Source organism: Euprymna scolopes, chromosome 37 (genome assembly GCF_053919585.1).
Source record: "Euprymna scolopes isolate OS-2025 chromosome 37, ASM5391958v1, whole genome shotgun sequence".
Classification (NCBI taxonomy): domain Eukaryota; kingdom Metazoa; phylum Mollusca; class Cephalopoda; order Sepiida; family Sepiolidae; genus Euprymna; species Euprymna scolopes.
The window spans coordinates 11,428,557-11,450,475 of record NC_136518.1 but is presented as its reverse complement, the minus strand read 5'-3'; the positions used below and the strand labels follow the sequence as shown (position 1 = coordinate 11,450,475).

Sequence of the window (21,919 nt, the reverse complement as noted above, 5' to 3'; positions counted from 1 at the left end):
TATCGACAAAATGTTGCATCCCTCTACCTGTTCTACAAGTACTTTAACGGTGAATGCTCTGACGAACTGTAAGCACTTGTGCCCCCTCGACGTAAATACCCCCAACAAACCCGACAAGCAGCTAAATCCCACCCCTTCACAGTAGAGATCTCTAGATGCAAGAGAGCCTTCTACTCCAGTAGTTTCTTCCCCAGAACAGCTAGACTTTGGAATTCTCTTCCGGGTCCTTGCTTCTCCGACTGTACTGACATGCAGAAGTTCAAGTGTAACGTGAACCAACATCTTGCTGCCCAACTTCCTACAAAGTACTTCTGATGCTTATGTCCCTGATGCTAGCCCCCTACAACAGAGTGGCAGTGTGCCTTGTTTGGGGTGAAAATGCAATAAAAAAAATGTTATCATTACTAACAGCAGTGGAAGATTTTGTTTTAGACAAAATCAAATAAAAAAAGACAATTGAATGAATCGTTCCTGGCATCGGAAAATAGGCCCAATTTTTTTCGATTCCAATACCCGCCAAAATTCCAATTTATTAGATTCTTAATTCGGATTCAATTAATTGTCCCAACATTAATATATATATATATATATATATATATATATATATATTAGTCTGTTTATTATACAAACATTATTGGCTACATATGTGCATACATGTTTCAGTGGAATCCCAATTTAAGATTCCACTGAAACATGTATGCACATATGTAACTAATAATGTTTGTATAATAAACAGACTATTTACCAGCTCTGTCCTCCATTAAACATTCTTTAATAATCATGCAGGTTTCATTGGATTTACATCTACAAAAACAATCTATACAACCATATATATATATATATATATATATATATATTGTAAGTCATAAAATATATATGGCAATTAAGCTACATGCATTTCATAAGCCTGATGAATCCTGGCGTGGATGAAACGCAGAATATTCTGTGTAGCTTAATTGCCATATATATTTTATAACTTACTACCTAGCTCTACCTACGTATTGAGCACTGTTGATTGGTTGGTTGGTTGTTTTTGTTTTACGGCATATCAACCCTTTTCGGGTTATTTAATGCCGAATCCAAAGATTTTGAAGAAAAATTTTTTTAATAGAATATATTTGTTGTTTTCACGTCGGTTTCTATTTAACCCATAGTTGGGACCCTAACAGGTACTACCACTCTGGGTCAGAGTGGACCTGGGAGCAATGGTAATTAAAGGGTGGCTCCACACTCCCCAAACCCACAAGCTGGGGCCTCACCACTGGATATAGTTTAAGGTCATATCCAGGACCCCCATTGAGGGACTTTTACCCTCTGCAGGGGGGCAGTCGGCGTATTCTAATGCCCCACCGACAGGGCCGTGAGCACTGTTGAAGTAAATACTTAAAATTTATGCATAAATTTATAATTTTATATATTAATTTATGTGATTAAATGAAATATATATATATATATATATTTATATTTAAAAACTATATATACATATTCCAAAGGTGAACCAGTGGTTTCATTGTACTGAATCAGCCATTTGTGGCTAAATGAAATCAATACAGCTCATCAGTGACCTTGAAAAAGCGAAATAACGAGGAAATAAACAGAAAAACACTGTTTAATGGCTTTGCTTGGAGTACCTGCTGTAAAGATAGGCCTTCATAACTGACACTAAGAGATATTGTATTTTCAGCTCTCACATTTATGATTGAGCACTTTATTTAATTTCTTTTCATCGCTTCCTGACATTATATATATATATATAATTTTTTTAAATACAGTTTAACTTCCTAGAAATACCAACTAAATTCAACATATCGCAGATGTAGCAGTTGCAGGAGCTGGCTTTCCTCTATAAAATCCATAATTACAAAAGGCTATTCAACTATATAACGGTGTCATAAAAATTTTTTTTTAAACTTGAATTGTTAAATAGAAAATGGGGATCATCAGCTATTTACCATCTAGCTGCTTCTAAGAAATACTCTGTTATATGTTAGTTAGCATATGAAATTATACAGGAATAAAAATACATGAAAAAAAAATAAAGCTTAAGTACCTTTCGTACCAAACAGGCAAATAGAGAAGAGGGGGTAAACCACGAAAATCTAAAAACCCAATATATAGTCTGAAGAAGTTTTGAATATTTTATATTAAAAAAATAAATAAAAAAATATAATAAAATAATGCAGTTTAAATTCCTAAGAATACTAAGAATCCGTTACCAAGGTCGCTGGAAAAATGATGGGATCATTTACCGCTCTAGTAGATATCTCACTGCCAATGACTAAACTAGTTGTCTGAATTCTGTTGAAAACTTTCGGACTGTCTACAGAAAAAAAACTGTCCCTATTTACATTCTCAATCTCTACAACCGAGAATTGTGAGCACCCCAAACGTTTAGAGGGCACTTCTCTTTCTACCATAACGGCAATGCAGAGTTTCAGTGTTAAAGAATAATTTTCTTCATGTCAAGTGTCCTACCTGACCATCACGCAGTCTTGCTTTTATTTCAAAATTAAAACAACTTAAAATTTTAATATTTCAGTGTTCAGTATTTATCTGAATCCAATTTGAAAAATACTGACAAACAAAAGCACCAGACACGGTTAAAATTTATTTATAAGTCGCTCCGCATAGCCCGTGCTAAAAATAAGCGTGTCTTTTGTTTTTCAGTTTCTTATTAAAATAGTTTTTTTTTTTTTTTTTAAATACAATGTCTCCATCTTTAATAATCATTTTTCAGGATTAATTGTCAATTATAAACGACCCCTAAGCTTAGAACACAATTACTACTCTTTATAGAAATAAAGTCAGACTTATTTTTTCTTTTTTAGTACTTACTTATATTTTCTATATACATTTATGCAATGCCTCTCAGAAAGTTCAGATTTCAATTTCCAGAAAAGTTCTTTTTATTTTGCTAGTACTGCCCTGACCTTGGTCATTGTCCTCTAATAATTAATGGTTTATTGTACTTTTCTGTTTTGACCCAAGTGAAAAATATAGATGAAAATCTCACAATGAATTCATAAAAATCTTGGATACAATACATTAAGGATAAAAGGGAAAACATTAAGAAGTTTGTTAAATTAAAAAAAAAAATCATATCTTCATTTAAAAGTAGATACAAATTCTCTTCTAAATTCCACGTCTGCAAAAAAAAAAAAAAAAAAGAAAAATGCAATTCTACTTGATTAAGTGATTTTAGAATTGGAATCATAATCAGCAATTTAGGACAAAAATTGTATCGAAATCGGTAAAAATACTGGAATCATCACATCACTAATAACTACCATTAATTATTTAAAATTCTATTGAAAATTTTGTAAAATAAGGATTCCAAAGTTAATTTATTTTGAAACTTGCAAAAAAAAAAACAAAAAAAAACTGAACCTCAAATTTCTTAGTATAAACATAGGTTAATATATGTTTTATACAGTTTTTAATTTTAATGATTTTTTAAAATCAGAATTTCGTATTTGTGTTTTAAAATATGGATTTAAAAAATAAAGTAACTTTGAAACTATTGTGAAAAGGCTTAAATATGAACTTCTTTTTGAATTAGTTAAAAGGCTGAAAATGAAAATACTCTATATGGCTGACTGGGATAGCTTCCGTACATTCATATCTGATCTACCTCTGCATTCTATGTTTAAAAAGGATGTGTCCTCTATAGTATCAGACCTGACCGAATGGTTAATTATAGGCATAGACCGATTCATACTATCCAAAAAATTCCAACAAAAACCTAACAGCCAGCCATGGTTCTCCAAAGAATGTGCTACTGCCATCGCGTACAGAAATCATTTTTTCCATAGCTACCAACGTAATAGATGCACTGAGACTGAAGCTGCTTTTAGGACTGCCAGCAACTACTGTAAAAGAGTAATAAAAAAAAATGCAAGAGCTATATGCTCAGTCCGTTAAATTGGTTCCCACCAGATTTGGCAAATAGCAAACAGGATCTTGAACAGAAGCGTGCGTTCTATCCCAACCATCATCAATGGACCTGAGGTAATCTCGTCAGCATCAGACAAAACCAAACTATTTGCCAAGAACTTTGCAGCTAATTCTACCCTATGCGACGAATGCCATCAACTCCCCATATTTCCTCCTATAACAGACAACACGCTATGCAACATACAAATATCTGTGCGTGAGGTCGCCAAGCTAATCAAGAACCTTGATTCCAGTAAAGCAACTGGCCCTGAAGGCATTCCAGTTATAGTGCTGAAAAAGCGCCAACCAGAACTTGCTCCCATACTTACAAAACTGTTTAAGCGTTGCCTTAATGAGAAGAGCTTTCCAACACCCTGGAAAACCTCATCAGTATGCCCTGTATTTAAGAATTCAGGTGATAAGTCATCTCCCTCTCAGTACAGACCAATAAGTCTCCTGTGTGTCATGAGTAAGCTGCTGGAATCCATATTAAATAGAGAAGTAATCAACCACCTCAGCAGAAATAACCTTCTTAGTGACATGCAATATGGTTTCCATTCTGCCAGATCTACAGCAGATGTCCTCACGATTATATCTCATAGGATTAATGAATCTCTCGACAAAGGCTTCCTTTCTAGGGCAATTGATCTTGACATATCAAAGGCCTTCGATAAGGTATGGCATAAAGGCCTACTTCACAAGATTTCCAGCTATGGTATAACTGGAAATGTTTTCTCAATTATTAAATCATTTCTCTCTGATAGGCTCATAAAAAGAGGTGGTCGATGGGCAGAAATCAGAGGCCCATAGTATTAATGCTGGAGTCCCTCAAGGGTCCATCCTGGACCCAATTCGTCCTGATCTAAATCAATGATCTCCCAAAACACATACTTAAATCATTCGTTGACATCTATGCGGATGACATGACCATCTATGACAACACATCAAAGGCCGTAAATGACAAAGTTCTCTCTGATTCTCTTTCCTCTGATCTTGAACGTGTGGTACAGTAGAGGAAGAGGCGGCTGGTTACTTTTAATGCATTTAAAATCAAGCTTCTATCTTTACATCATCAATGCTCTTATCCCCATCTGGCATCAATTGAAATGGATGGCTTTTGTCTTGGGGAGGCTCCATGTTTTTACAAGCTTCTGGGTCTGACCTTTACTCCTGATCTGAAATGGAACATGTACATCAAGTCTGTTGCCAAGGTTGCTGGGAAAATGGTGGGATCCTTCTACTGCTCCAGAAGATATCTTACTACTGAAGAAATTCTCTATCTATATAAAAGCCAATTATGTCTAAGGATGGAGTACTGCTGCCAAACTGGGCAGGAGCTGCTAAAAACAGCCTATCCTGCCTTGACAGAGTACAAAATAGACTTCATGGCTTAGTAGAGGATTCCCATTTTCTCTTCCCTGCAACCTCTCTCCCACAGAAGAGACGTTGTGAGCCTGTCATTGTTTGTTTTATCATTATTTTCATGGCAAGTGCTTGTCTGAGCTCCAATCTCTGGTACTCCCTCGCAAATCTTTCACGATAAACACCCGTCTAGCTGAAACCACTGTCAATAATTTTCTCCACTCTTTATCTGTCCTAAATCAAAACGTAGATTCCATGAACAAAGCTTCTTTCTTAGAACGGCACGCCTGTGGAACTCTCTTCCGCTTGCCTGTTTCCCACCTGACTACAACTTGGATGTCTTCAAGTCCAACACAAACAAATTCATGATGAAACGCCCCCTTAAGTAAGACACTTTATCAAATCTCCAATACTAACGATTACTACAATACTATCCCATTGATTACTGTACACGCAATAACCCTTATCCCCAAGTGGCTTCCAGGCCTTGATAAGTGGTGACCTCCATGTAAAAAAAAAAATGCATATATAAATTAAGTTCAAGTTAAATTGACTCTCACTATAACTCTGACACAAATAACGTAACGGCTTCCACAATTTATCCCCTTTAATCAGAAAACAAATATTAATCAAACAGAGATTGAAATCGAGGCAAGCTATTTTATAGCACATTCTCAACAAGACTTTGGACATAACATTAGTATAAATTTAAAACCACTTATAGCAGTTCAGCCCAGCTTTGCTCAGGCCCTATGTACTGTTCATACCTTCATGTGCATATATGTATATATATATTGAAAAGTTTGACTAATGTCCACGTAACCTACATCTAAAATTTCAAGCGTTTAGACCCAAAATTAACAGAGGAGTTTGGTAGAGTCTAAGGGTCAACTCTTTCAACTTTGACCTCTTTACCGAGAAATTTTCACCCAAAATCTGATTAAAAAGCTTGCTGCATGTCTAAATACCCTTTATGTAAAATTTCAAATGTTTAGACCCAAAATTGGCTGAATAGTTTGCTAGAAACCAGAAAGGTTAAATTTTTTCAACTTTGACCTCTTAGCAGCGAAATTTTTGGCCAAAAACCAATTAAAAAGCTAGCCCTAAGTCTGAATACACTTTATGTAAAATTTCAAATGTTTAGACCAAAAATTGGCTAAAAAAAATGTCTATTGATATGTTTGAAAAATAGAAAATAAATATATTCTTTTCACATCATAGCCACACCATGTATTTTCAACTACCGACTTAATATTTTTTAAAATAAGTCATCTTAAGTCAGAAAATAAAAACAAAACGTAGATGAATATATAATAAATAAAAAAATTTTTTTCTTCTTTATATATATATTTTTGTATATTTTGGCAACAAGTCATTATTCAAGCACGTCTGATTGAACACGACAGAGTTATTCTTTTTTCCGATAGAAAGCGCTCGAGAAGAATATGGTTGAACAATTGGAGGCCATTATATACAACGTGCTAGCTGAAAAAAAAAAAGACTGCTTCCCGAATTGAAAAGATATCGAGAAAAATCAGAAAAAAGAATAACTGTCTTGTTTAATCAGACATGCTGGAAAAAAAAAAAATATATATATATATAACTATAGATCTATTGTTAAGCTTTATAAATATTAAAATTTCCCTTAATTCTGTGGCAGTTGACAGTGGTAGGGGCTAAGTTTCTTGCTAATGGAGTCAAAGGTGACTTCATGGCAGGGTTTGAATCCTTCGATTAGCAACAATCAACACTTCCTGCACAGATGATTGTGAAAACATGAAACACTAGTGTCTGTATAAAAATAATAATTTATAATATATATATACTAGCAAAAGTACCCATCGTTGACTGGGTTCAAAAACAGCCTACAGAAAATCGACTCTGATTTATGAAAGTATGATAGGTTATGAAAAGGAAGGGTTGTAAAGAGATAGCTTCGAATTTAAGAGTATCAAAACCAAAGCAAAATATGATGAAAGTAAAAATAAAATAGATAAACCCCATAACTTATTATACCATACCTGTTCACACGGAAACACTTATCACAATATTTTGTGGATCTATATTAAAAAACCTTGTTAAACTTTGTGACATATTTCCATTCTATGGAGGTCAGGCGCGAATGAACACCCCATAATTTTATTATACCATATTTCTTCAGACTGAAACATAATTATCGAAGTATACTTACGCAGATAGATATGAAAAGTCTTTATTAAAGTTGTGCCTATTTCCATTCTATGGAGGCCAGGCGCGAATGCAAACCCCACAATTTTATTATACCATCCCTATTTAAGTTAAAACATACTTATCAAAGTATTCTTATGTAAATCTATATCAAAAGCACTTAAACGTTTTTTTTTTTTTTTTTTTTTTTTTTTTCCATACTTTGTGGACCAGGCGCGAACGCAGACCCCACAATTTTAATGAACCACCATTCTACCAGATCAAACATATCCATTCCTGTGTCTCGATACATCTTCTATCATTATATGTAATCAGTTTTTTAAAATAGTCAACCATATAGGAGCCTATTCGTGACCAGACACACACAGACATTCAGCTTTATATTATAGATAATATATATATATATATATATATATATATTATGGAAAAATTTTGAAAATAGTCCAAGCTCAATAAATCCTTTTTTGGGGGGTTCCAGAGCATAGATAGTGTAATATAATAATTCTCCAAGTTCCAAATTTTCTCAGTTGTTCATTTCTTACTTTTCAAAAGGTATTCATTACAATATTGTTTCGTATTGCGACTAACAAGTCTGCAAAATTATGTTATTGCTGCATTTTTAGTCACATACTCATCAGATGCTTATCTTCAAAGGACTTATAAAAACAACATTTTGAACAACCTATCGAAATGCGTCTGATAAGTATCAAAATTCGATAATCGGAAAAAATCTAATTAAAGAAGGAAGTCCGATTTTGACCAAAGTAACCACTTTTATACATCACAAATGCATTGGAGGAGTTTTATTACCGCACAAGCAGAAAAGTCCAGCCTATAAAATCAACTGCAGATTAGTTAAAAATCAGGCAATCAATCAATTTAATTAAAAAATGGGTTATTTCACCGATTTTGATGACAAGGGAGAGTGGAACATTTGTTGATCCTCATTCATTCCCGGACAACATCGGGTCTCCCTGCTAGTATATATATATATATATATATATATATATATAAAAACTAGTGTATCTTAATCATTATCATTAATTATTGCTCATGTATCTCTGCACTGAAAACAGTGTATGCTTGCGTGGGAAAGGTGAGTAGATTCAAGGTCATCCAAGTCAACTTATTTTGCTCATTGAAAGGTCATTGTATGGAAGACAGGAAGGGAAATTAACTAAAAGAATGGGTAGGAAAGGGGAAATAAATGATAATGACCTTCCAAAAAAAAAAAAAAAAAAAAAAGGAAATCCCAAGTAGGGCAAAAGAATCAAGAAGGAGTAATAAAAATAATAAAAGGTGTGTCTGCTTAGAACGTTGGTGAAGAGTAATAGTCTATTTTTCAAATGTGTTTTTATTTGTATTAGCACATATAGCAATAAACAAAAATGAAGAAAAACTTCCATAGCCTATTTGTTACAGAATGAAGATTTTATATTACAAAAATTGATCAAGTATTTTTTTTTTATTATTTATGAAAATAAATTTGACATTTTTTTACCGATAAATGAAAGATGAGGCCATGTTTTCCTAGGGAACATAAGGGAGAGTAATCAGTGATTGCTTTGACAGTTCCCACTTCATTAGGGTTGTCTGCCCTTGTCCTAAATGGGTTTTTTTTTTTTTTTCACTCTCATCGAAACAAAGTAAAACTTGATTTTCTTGAATAAAATAAAAAAAAACAACTTGATCGAATTACGTGATTTTGGGAAATTTTCATCTTTGTCCAATGACTGGTACATTTTCTTTAATTTTCAATTCCACTATAAGTCCCAATCTGAATTTAAGCACCATATATCTTGTCGTAAGTAATCTCACCCGCTACTTAATTGGCTGAAAAATGCAATGCTCACTCTTTGTTCATAAACAAAACAGTTAGAGCACTGTAAAAGTGGTGGACAAATGTTTGTTTAAATAGACATTTGACAAGATTATTTACGGGCGACGCTCCTGTGGGTTGATCGGTAGAACTGCTGACTGTCAATGCGATGGTTCTAAGTTCACTTCTCGGCTTGGGAGAGGTGCTAGTCTAGCAGCACTGATGAGTTGTGATACAACGAAACAGGACTGTATGTCGATGACTACAAATATATATATATATAAAAGTGTGTGTGTGTGTGTGGACAATTCTCACCCTATATACTCAATGAATTTTTGATCTATAGACTTGAAATTTAGTTTATAGGGTATTCAGACATGTGGAAAACTTTAATCCATTTTCATCCGAAAAAAGGGCTGCAAAGGGGTAACAATTGAAAAGCTGGTACGTGAAGGGGGGGGTCATCGAATGTATATCTGTTTGCCAACTGTTTCATGAATGCGCAAACGTGAATCGTTCACATGGCAGATTACTTATGTTAAGAATAAAAAGGTTTGAAAACACTTTTTAAAGGCTGTGTCAAGCTGGCCTAATGGTTATTGTCCTTCATTGTCTAGGTTTTGGTTTAGAGCTCAGCTTGAGAATTTTAATTTTTTTTTTTACTTAAACAAATGAAGTGCTTAGAAAAAAATCATGATACTCGCATATTCACGTCTCAATTTCTGTATGAATCAAAATATAATATTGATGCGTATTTTACGACCGGGCAACACCGGGCAGCTTGCTAGTTATTTACATTTCTAGAATGCTTTGCTATAAGAACAAAGATGTCAAACAATTCTATAAACATTGAAAACATTACTCCTTGGCTTTGTTAATCTTTTTTGTTTTCAACACAATTGACAGTCACCACCATCTAATATGGATTTTGGGAGAAAATTTAAAAAGCAATAATTAAAAATTTTTTTATTCAATCGAGCACCTGTCATTTGTTTCTGTGCATGTGTAATTATCAAGCTTTTACTTTTGAAACAAATACATATGAGATACTGCCAAGTCTGCTGCAAAGAAAGTGGGTTCTCTCTAACGGGCTAGAAAATTTCTCACACCTACAAGTGTCCTATATCTCTACGAATCAACGTCTGGGTTGGTGCACCAAATACTAGTCTCTCCTTAGATTGGGTCTAATAAAAAGCCTCTAATCTAATAAGTCCCGCACTATCTAGCAAATTCCATCCCCTGTCGCATCACCGCAAATGTTGCATCTCTGCACTTGTTTTATAAGTGCTTCCGCCGGATATTTTCGAATGCGCTTTATGTAATGTAGTCGTTACATGTCAACACTCGTTAAAACAACTTTGTAAGTATAGGAGCTAGTTCCGGTTGCAGATTTTATTCTATTTTTACAGGAAATAAAACAATATTTTGAAACAGAATTACATGTCATTAAAATCAAATTATTAAATTAAAAAAAAAAAAAAAAGCAATAACAAATAGTTAATAAAAGTACTTTTTGAAAAGTAATATGCAAATTAGTAAGACAAAGAAAGAATTCAACTCACTTCTTTTTTTTCAACTGAAACACTCATTGTAAATATAGGAGCAGATTTTAGTATTATGATTGGAATGCTGTCAGGGCCAGTTGCTTTGCTGGAATCAAGGTTTTCGATGAGTCTGGCAAAATCTTGGACACATATATGGCTGTCGCTCAGAGTATCTTCAGCCCTGGGGGGGAAACTCAAAGGATAGGTGGCCCTTATCATACAGGGTATGTAACGTGGTTGTTACATGTCAACACTCGGGACCCACACGTTGTATGCAGACAATCGCAAGGAAACAAAGACAAGGAAAGTATCTGACTCAAATTTTTTTCAATTGAAACAGACATTTATTTACAGGTACTTCCAGAATAACATTGTGCCTCTTCCCGTACTCCATGTGCTTAACAAGACTCTGCTATGGCGAACACATGGTACTCTGACTTTGTCCAGCCACGTTTTGGAACATGGCTTTCCTTGTCATTCGTGGGCTACGTATGTAGCACGTCTATTTTCGTTCTTATGTATCGCGAACATGTCTTGAATACCTGTTTCTCTGCACACGTGTGTCCTTTTTATCTCTGCTGTGACGTCACATCATGCAACCGGCTTGGTCATTTGCATATAGACTGCTGCTGCTGCTAACCCAGCGTTAACGGCTCTATTACATTAATGCAATTATATCTCATCAGCGTAAATAGGTCTGACACACTCGACAATCAGCAAAATTCCACCCCCTTCACTGTGGAGGTCCTTAGTTGAGAGCAAGCTTTTCTACACTAACAGCTTCTTTCCTCAAATTGCTTGCCGTTGGAATTCCCTCCCTGTTTCCCAACTGTACGAATATGCAAAAAATTTAAATATATGAACAAAGATCTCACTACACAACTCCCCATTTAGGATGCTTCTATAAATATGGTTCCTAATTCAAAGTAGAATTTTACACCTCAGTAGCAATGTGCCTTGTTTGGGATGAATAAGAAAAAAGATAATCCATTTGACTTACCTCTCTTGGGTTAACTGTTTTCTCAGATCTTGAAGTTCCTGTTCAGATTTCTCATTCACTTTCATCATCCTTTGCCACACGCTCTCATATTGAGCTGCAGTTGTGCGAGACGCTTCGTCAGCAGCTTCTACAAGATCAAAACAATTTATATATATATAGTCATCCACATGCAGTATTGTTTTGCTGCATCACAGCTCATCAGTGTGGCTAGACCAGCACTTTTCCCTAGTTAGAGACTGAACTTACAACCATCGAGTTGATAGTCGGCAGTTCTAACCTCCGAGCCATGGGATCAGTGCTTGCAAATGACCTCATCAAATATCCATTTAAATAGATACTCACCGCTTGCTTTTAATGATAAATAAGCAGTGGGTGAGATACATTTACGATATATATATATATATATATATATATATATGACAAATGTCTATATTCCAAATTTCAAGATGTTCACCATCTTACATTTTATTCCTTTAAATATGTTGACATGCACAATTCTTGAGAGCATCTGTTTTGTAGCGCAAAATCATTCATGTAATTATTATATCAATCAATGAATTTATTCTGCCCTTGACTGATCAGAAGAAAAAGCACCTATAAATTCATCAAAAGAAAATAAAATGCATTTGGGCATGATTACAAAATCCAAAAATTGGGAGAGAAGTTGCAATTACCTTTCATTTTTATTCTTATTATTTTTCTTTTATTACGCAATGTTTACGCTACAAAACAGGTGCTGTCAGGAATTGTGCATGTCAGCGTACTTAAAGGAATAAATTGTAAGATGGATAACATCTTGAAATTTGGAATATAGACTTTTGTTATGTATTTGTTGCAATTACATTGAGCTTCATAAATTAAAGGATTAGTATGAATAAAAGGTGAAATATAATTGAAAAAAACATTACCACATAAATATACATAAATATATATATATATATATAAAAGAACAAACCGTATTATGTGTTCATCAACGTTTCATCTTTATTTCGAGACTTCCTCTGGATGAAATAAAGACGAAACGTTGATGAACACATAATACGGTTTGTTGCTTTTCATTTTCTCTATTTTGTCGGAATACTATTTCCATCATTTTCATCATATATATATATATATATATATATATATATATATATCAGGGGCGGAGATGGGACTAGTGCCACTCGTGCCCGGCACGACCAATAACTCTGTCAACATTATTCAAAATGGGTTAAAAATCATCCATTAATTTCAAGCAAACATACTTAGTCTGATCTCAATTAAATTATGTATCTATTCAAGTTTCGATAACTAAGTAGAGAAAAGTTCATAATTATATCTGGGAATAATACAACGATGCTCTATTGAACGGATGGTCTTTCTGGCCACCGTCAGATCCACTGAACATTGAAAGCGGCTATAATCTTGAACACGCGCATTCCGTGCCAAGCACAAACCCCCTCCCATAATAACAGTAATGTTAGAGAAATCTCGCTTTTCACTGTAGCCAGTGACAACATCTAGTCAAAGGCTCGTGCTCCGAAAATTTAGCACATGTTACTGCTGACGTCTGTCTTGGGAAGAAAGAGAGAGAGAGAGAGTGGGGGAGAGAGAGATCTATAGATACATATGTACGCATAAACACATGAAGAACGATTACTACTACTGCTGCAATATGTAGTAGTACGAATAGCTATGTGTAAATATAACCACGCGTATGATTATTATCATTGAATTCAGCATTGTTCATTTAATATTTTCACAAAAAAAATTTTTAATTGCAGAAATTATTTCTTTTTTTTACGCTTACATTTTTAACGTAATCTTTACATGTAAAATTCTGATATTTCCATTGAACTCAAGAACGTATAATTATCAACGTAAAATAATGTTCATATAACCTTGGAAAATAAAGTAAAAAAAATTAAATTGAAAAACAGGAACATAGAAAAATAATTTAATTAAAAAATCGTAAACATTATACGAACGTTCCATGTCGGTAAGTACGGATGCGCAGAGTTGAAAAGAAAACCAGTCTGTTTTGCCCACCCTCCTCCTCTTTTCAACTACATGCCTGTTTGTATTTATCAACTTTACATTTAATATAAACATTATGATAAATTTTTACGTAAGTCTGTATTTTTTTAGTGTGTAATTTTTTCAATGATTATAAATTTTCTTTACCAATTGTAATTCTGCATGAATATTAATAAATAATGGCGCTAACTTTTTTTTTTTCAAACAATAAATTGTCAGTAGTATAATTAATGAATTTAATTAGCTTTTATGCATTTTTAAATGAAGGAAGGAGGGTCTTCGACTAAAAAAAACAAAAATGAAAAAAAAAAAAGTCGCTTGGTATGCCGGAATAAAGACATAAATTATGTCTAATTTGTCCTTCCATACATATTTTAATTTTGCCGCCAGAGTTTATTTTGATATGATGAACGAGTCTCGTTCCTACCAGTGATACATTTTTGGATAATTATTACTTTTTTTTGCAAACGTTAAGTACATTTATTGTATTAATTCATTATCTTAAGACTTTAACTTAATACTTAACTTGGAAATAATTCCAGAAAACTTATATTTTTCTTTCTAGAAAAATGTAAACGCGATTTTTTGTCAATTAATTTTTACATAAAATTTAGGATTTTTCAGATTTGAGATAAAATTATTCCATGTACTTTTTTTACTTCACACTTTTTTTCCTTGAGAAATTAACTTTAAACTATAATCTTTCAAATACAATAAAAAAGTACTTGAAAATTTAAAAAATTATTATGATTAACTGGCGTTAAAAACCATACTCCCCTACCGAAGCAGCCATTAATTGCCCGTACCTAATTAATACTAAGAACACCCGTCAAACCAATGAACCTTCATAGAATTTTGTAGTGGTACGTAAATACTTTTGTAACTTTTTTTCATAAAGGTCCTGCATGTAACTTTTTTTTTTCTGCATCCATCATTTCACAGCTATTTAAACTTTATTCGTCAATAATATCTTTTATTCTATGGGAAAATTTAATCGCCGTTTTTGGAGAACATTACTTCAGTTGCCGAAAATATTTAAGTTGCTTCACTACATTCAATTTTACCACAGACTTTATTTACGAATTTGTTGTATCTTAGAATTTTTGAATAAAATTAAGATTTTCAATGTTCTCAGTGTTTCCAAGGATAACTTCAACTGGTCAAGATATCATGTTTCAAGATTCATCAGATGAAATTTATATTTTGGAAGTTCCCTGTATTTTGCGTATAACGTCACAGGTTAATTTTCCTGTGTTTCACGAGTAAGTAGATTATTCTCTAAAACGTTAAAAAAAAAAAAGTTGTACTGCATTTGCTGTTAATGATCTGGATTTAAAATTAGATGAAATGAAATGGATATTGTGCTAGACCTGAAAAATAGATCATTTGGCCAGAAAAATGTAGCTGAGAAGCGAGAAATTATCAAAGTTGGGCACCCAACTCCTTTATTGGTGAATAAGGTTAGAACTCGTTCGTTCCAATCCAAATGGTTTAATGACATTGACTGGTTATGTGCGAGTAAATCTGAGGAAGAACTCTATCGTTGGCCTTGCTTGCTTTTCACGCCTAAATCAGGACAATCATGGACTGATACTGGCAAGGTAAGGTACGTTAGTCAATCTGTGCTATACAATGGAGAGTTACACAATAGTAAATATGATGACTTACTTTGGGTCCACGGACCACGGGTTGGGAAATAAAGTTGACAGAGGGTGGGATGGGGGCACGAGTAGCAATATTAGGCTAGAGTCGCCACTGAGATATATATATATATATATATATATATATATATATATATATATATATATTAGCAGATGTACCCAGTGTTGCCTCATATGAAACTTTGATATGAAACCATGATGGTGCATATATTTTAAACAATGTATTCTACCATCAATAGAATTCAGATGGTTGCTGCGGAGACATATGAAGTCTTAGTATTCTGTTGGTCTCGTCTTAATCATCTGGCATAGTGCATTTTGACAGCTTCTGCATGCCTGATATATTTCAGATCATCTTCAGATGACTGAAGCACCATTTTGTACCATTAAGCATGATCTCAGAAGTTACTCCTGATCCTTGCTGAGTGATAGCAATATGGCATCAGAAACTGGTGCTACAAAACCTTCAAATCTTCAAACCCCGTTTAGCAGGCAACTTTTAATTCCGTTTACAAGATAATGTTTTTTACAAAATGATTTGTTCTATTATTTTGTGTGGGTTTAAAAAATAAATTACATCTCATTTGTTGTTTTTTTTAACATTTTGTTTTAATAACGTCATTAAAAAAGGTGTATAACATTGCAAATATAATTATTATTACTTAATTACTGAATCACTGTAAATAGCAGAAAAAAGTAGATTATCTACCCTTGTCATCTTGCAATTTTTTTTTTAATCATTATCTTATTTGATTTAAGTTTGTCTCAACTCGTAAAAAGAAAACAAAATTTGGTATACCATACTTGTAGATCTTTCTAAACATTTTTTTCTCAAATGTTTTCATTATAATCAATTGAAAATTCTGAGACAGCTAAAGATTTACTTTTCTTTTAACACAAAACCAATTTGCAGTAGTTCTTTGTTAGTTGACAAAATGCTGGAGACCTCTTCAGACAATATTGCTTATATAAAAGCAGAGTTCGTTTTTTATGTATAAGCAATATTCCCTGAAGAGGTCTCTAGTTACTTGTAACTGTTTGACTGAAACATGCTCATAAATGTATAGCGACATATTAATACTTATGTAAAACAAATAAAAAGTATATCTTGCCCTACTTCAGTATTGAGCACTCTTGTATGAACCTCGTAAAAAGTTCATTGGTTGCTGTATCTCTAAAATAATATTAATCTGGAATTATATATATATATATATATATATATATATATATATATATACATTAGTTGTCCGAAAAGTTTGTAAACACTTGTGAAATATTGAATTTTTATGCAATTTTTGTTTCTTGTGTTTATATTGTTATAGTGATCTTCGTCTTTATTCCTGATAGCAATTAATAAAAATAAGCAGGGAAGTTGCAGAAGACATTTGTGCTGGTGAAGGAACAATTGTATATACATCGATCTCAAAGGGGTACAAGCATTTCAATTCTGACGACATGAGTCTTGAAATAAGCCTTGTTCGGGATGGCCATTAAAGTTGGATGATGGAGACTTGCAAACCGGGTTGGATGTTGCGCCTTCATCGAGCACTCGAGAATTGGCTGATGAGCCTGGAGTTGGCAAATTGAACACTTGAAGCCACTTGATTTTGTTCACAAAAAGCCATGCCAAAATCTGCACAAAGTGAAGGCGAGTTGAAATTTGCTGTCAATTGCTTAGCAATCGATTGGACAAGTGTTTTTTGGAGGCATATTGTGACATTGGATGAAAAATGGGTCTATCTGATCCAGCATAATAAAGACAAGTGATGGGTTCAGAAAAGGTAAGAGACACCGTTAGTTCCAAAACAAGATCGATTTTGCAAGAAAGTCATGTTGTGCGTTTCGTGGAACTTTAAAGGAATCGTACATTTTTGGTTGGTTTCGAATGGTCGTGCCATCAGCATCAAAGTTTATGTAAGCTTCTTTCTTAGAACTGCACGCCTGTGAAATTGTCTTCCGTTTTCCTGCTTTCCGGCTGACTACAATATGGTTGTCTTCAAGTCTAACGTAAATAAGTTCTTGATGAGCCGTTCTATATAAGTTATCAAATTTACCAAATTTTCATTACTAATGATTACTATATTGTCCAATGTCTACTGTACACTCTTTAACCCTTATCCTTGAGTGGCCTCTTGGCCTTGATAAGTGGTGATGCCTATGTAAAAAAAAAAAAAAAAAAAAAAAGCAACTGGAGTATGTCTATGAAAAGTTAAAGCAAAAGTACTCGGCTCTGATCAACTGAAAGTGTGCTTTAATGCAGCCGGACAATGCCAAGTCACACACCACTAGGAAGACCAAAGACAAGTTTGAAGAGCTGTACAGCTTTGAGGTTTTGCGGCATCCAACTATCAGATTATGGCCTTTTCCAGTCAATGTAACACTTTCTGAAGGGTTGCCGATTTGACTCGTTTGATGAAGTCGAGGAAGCGCATAAAGAATTCTTTGATTTGAAACAAGCAGACAGTCTTTGACCAGATTTGAAAATTTGCAGATCGATGGCAGAAAGTCTTGGAAAATGGTTTTTATTTTGAGGATTAAGTTTTTTTTTTTTTTTTTTTTTTAATTACTTGGTGAGTAAAATTTCAATTTTTTATAAGTGCTTACAAACTTTTGGTACAACCTATGCTTCTAAAAACGTCATCCAATAAAACTGAAGAAATTTAATAAAAAAAATATTACCCCATTCTTGTACATGTTTTTAAAATAACATTTTACCGAGTTTCATCATTTTACATTCGATCATAAAAACTGGCAAGAGTTGCCCAAAATTTTCAATGTTGCAATGAGAGAATAAAATTAAATAAAACTATATATTTAACAATATATGCCTATCATACTTATAAAAAAAAGTTCGATCAAACCAGAAATTTAATAAATAAAATGATGAGTTGCTGCTACCCATAAGTGACTTGTTTTTGTTATTTCATCAATTATATATTATGTACACTTGTACACACACAAACCATGTCAATATCCAGTTTTAAGATATTGACGAAATTAGCCTATAAATATGTATAAAAATCACAGAGTAAATTAATGTAAAACTCCATAATTATTGACCCCTGAAGTGTTTTTTTATCCTGCAGATTATAGACTGTGCTAAATAATGTTATTTCCACACAGTCTGTAAACAGCAGCGTTACCAAAAAAATTAGATTTTTTTTTTTTTTGGATTATTCTATGAAGAATTTTTTAAGGCATCCTATAAAGAATTTTTTTTTACGTTTAAAATGTCTTGTAGAAAAATTTTTAACGTATCCTATAAAATGTTTTAAAAGCATCGTATAAAATTTGTTTAAATATTGTATAAATAATTTTTTAAAGTGAAATAGATTTTTAAAATATCCTATGAATAACTTTTTAAAAATATCCTATAAAATATTTTTAAGTATCCTGTAAACATTTAAGTATTCTATAGAGTTTTTTTAAGCATCCTATAAAAAAGTTTCCTCATTACAAAAATATATAAAGCAACTGTAAAAAAATGAACTATTGTAAAAAAAAAAAAAAAAAAAAAATCAATTTAAATTATTGTAAAAAGAATTTAAATGTAAAAGCACAAATAAAATATAGTAAAAAAACAATCTTAAAAAAAGATTTAAAGATTTTTTAAAATCTAAGAAAAAAATCTGAAAAAACATCTAAAAGAAAAAAAAACGAAAAAAAAATCTTTAAAAAATCTAAGAAAAAAATCTAAGAAAAAAATCTAAAAAAAAAAATCTAAAAAAAAAAATCTTCAAAAAATCTACGAAAAAAAATCTAAAAAAAAATCTAACAGACAAAAAACGAAAAAAAAATCTAAGAAAAATCTAAAAAAAATCTAAAAAAAAAAATCTTTAAAAAATCTAAAAAATAAAAATCTAAAAAAAATCTAAGAAAAAAAATCTAAAAAAATCTAACAGACAAAAAACGTGTTGCATAAAACAAATACCCCCCCCCCCAAAAAAAAGCATTTCCTTTTACCTTTCATAATACTTTGCAAACTTGCAATTTCCTGTTGGCACTGTCGTCGAATGTCTTCCACTTCATCGTGCTTATTTTCTTCCGATACAGCAGCTGCCGCCTTCAAATCTTCGAGCTCACTTTGCAATTTCTTCAGATCTAACATCAACGAATTGTTTTTCCCCAAAGCCTCAGCTGTTGTTTCCCGCTCTCTCTTCAGCTCCTCTGTAAAGAGAAAAATCGCAAATATATCATTTCGACCCACACGTGCACGTCATCGATATGGACAAACAAAAGATAGATCTAACACAAAAAAAAAAAAAAAAAAAAAAAAAAAAAGACACACAGAGAGAATTCAGAGTTTCTTGATTGACACGCTTATCTTTTCTTATTTGATTCTTTTGATTAACACAATTGTCGTCAGCGTTGCTTTTCATGGTGTTTTGATTACGTTTCATAGAGAAAAATAATATAAGAGTGATCTAGCTTTCTTTCTACTATTATATAAAAAGAACTTTGTGTATACCTGTGAATTTGTTCCCTATGGGCTCAGAAATGACTGGGCCAATTTTTTTTTTAAATTTCACGTAAATGTATGTGGCAGTGTTCTTAGATAGAATGTCAATTGATAATTGAAAAAAAAAAGACAATAAAAGAAGCAACAGGTGATTTTGACAAAAGTTAACACCTATCACAGCCTAACATCACAAGTGGGCTTTGAGAAGTTTTATTACCAAACAAACAGAAAGATCCGACATATAAAATCAACAGTAAGTTCTTTGATATGATAGGGGTGAGTTCGAAATGAATGTTTTTGTTCAAAGCACAACTGAACCATGATACTTGACTTTTTCATTTTAAACTTAAATTCAAACCATTATCGCCACACAAGCAGAAAAGCCAGGCATATAAAATCAACAATAGGTTCTTTGATATGACAGGGATGTGTTCAAACTGAACTATGATACTTGACTTTTAGATTTTAAACTTTACTTCAAGCCATTATATACAGTCCTGGTCAAAATCATAAGACCACTTAAGAAAGTAAGCGTTTACGCATATTATCGAATTTTTAATCAAACAAATGGTTGAAACCATTGCCAAAAATGAAAATATGATGGAAAAAAAGGAAATCTGCTTCATTCGAAACCTTAACCCTGATCTAATAATTATTAAAAAAAAAAAAAAAAAAAAACATTTATACTGTATATATAAAAAACAAATTTTATAAAATCAATAGTAGGTTCTCTACAGTGCAATGTAGACTACAATGTATTGTAGGCTTAGTGACTGCATAGAGGCAATCGGTCGAATTGATTAAAAAAATGGGCGATTTTGATTGATTTCGATGGCAATTAAAAATGTAGGTTTCTGAAACATTCGTTGATCATCATTCAATCTAGCAACGTCAGGTCTCCCTGCTGGTATGATATGTATGGAATATCAGTCTTTATACACAGGTGGATTAATAGAAAATAACCAGTTTGTGTTCAAGAAGTGTAAGACAATGGAGATGGCTGAGAAGTCAGATGTGGAGCAAATATATCTGAATGATGAAGCTTCTGAGGTTGTTCAGAAGTTTTATTACTTTGGTTATACCATTGGAACACAGGGTGGAGCAGGCGCTAGTGTGATTGTAAGAGAGTTAAGGGTGAATAAATTAAATGCAGGAACATCTGCCATTACTAATCAGCAGAGGGTTACCACTGTTGACCGGTAGAAGAGTTTATCAGGTTGAACCAGCTTCCTCCAAAGGAGGAAGTTTCATGGGAGTATGAGATTCACAAGTGGTTCTTAGTCAAATGTATATCCCCACCAGAGGAGATGACGACTTTAGGTTTTTTCAGCACTTGCTGAGAAGTAATGACATTGTTCTACATACATTGCCCGCTATTCCTAAATGGTCACTCATCTAGTATTGACCAGGCTCAATGTTGCTTAACTTCAGTGATTCAATGAGGACCGGTGTGTCAACATGTGTTTGCAATGTGATGATATATGAAAGCGAAACCTAACAAATGAGGATTGAATACATGCGTTGCATGGAGGGAAATGATTAGAGGATGATATGATGGATATGTAATACGAGTCTTAAAGATAGGGTTAGATCAGATGACCTGAGTAGAAAATTAAATCTGGACAGTATAGGGAGATGTGTGCAAAACAGGAGACTTTGATGGTATGGCCACGCACGTCATTTTGATGAAGATGATGGTCCTCAGCGTTGATTTTTCATGTTTTGACTATGTTGCACGGATATGAGAATAATACAATATATGAGGAACTAGTCTGCATGCCCGGCATTGCCCTGATGTTTGTAGGTGGGTGTTGAGCAAAAGAAGTTGTAGTAGGCAGGCAGGCAGGCTCGAACCCGTACTGCGAACGAGGAAAAGAAGTGAAAAGAGAAAAACGTGACGCGTTAGTTGTTGTGCCCATCACCAAACCGGAAGTGATT

General features: G+C 33.2%; 1 protein-coding gene across 2 annotated transcripts in view; it reads right to left on the bottom strand.

Moving 5' to 3' along the window:
• The window catches only part of LOC145261083 (rab GTPase-binding effector protein 1-like), a 297,945-nt gene that overhangs the window by 198,531 nt on the left and 77,495 nt on the right, over positions 1–21,919 (bottom strand). For both annotated transcript variants that reach the window (XM_080119264.1, XM_080119263.1), the window contains exons 3-4: positions 19,486–19,689; positions 11,846–11,972 (exon numbers count right to left, since the gene is read on the bottom strand). In XM_080119264.1, the coding sequence (XP_079975390.1) occupies positions 11,846–11,972; positions 19,486–19,689 (331 nt within the window). The remainder of the gene's footprint in view (positions 1–11,845; positions 11,973–19,485; positions 19,690–21,919) is intronic.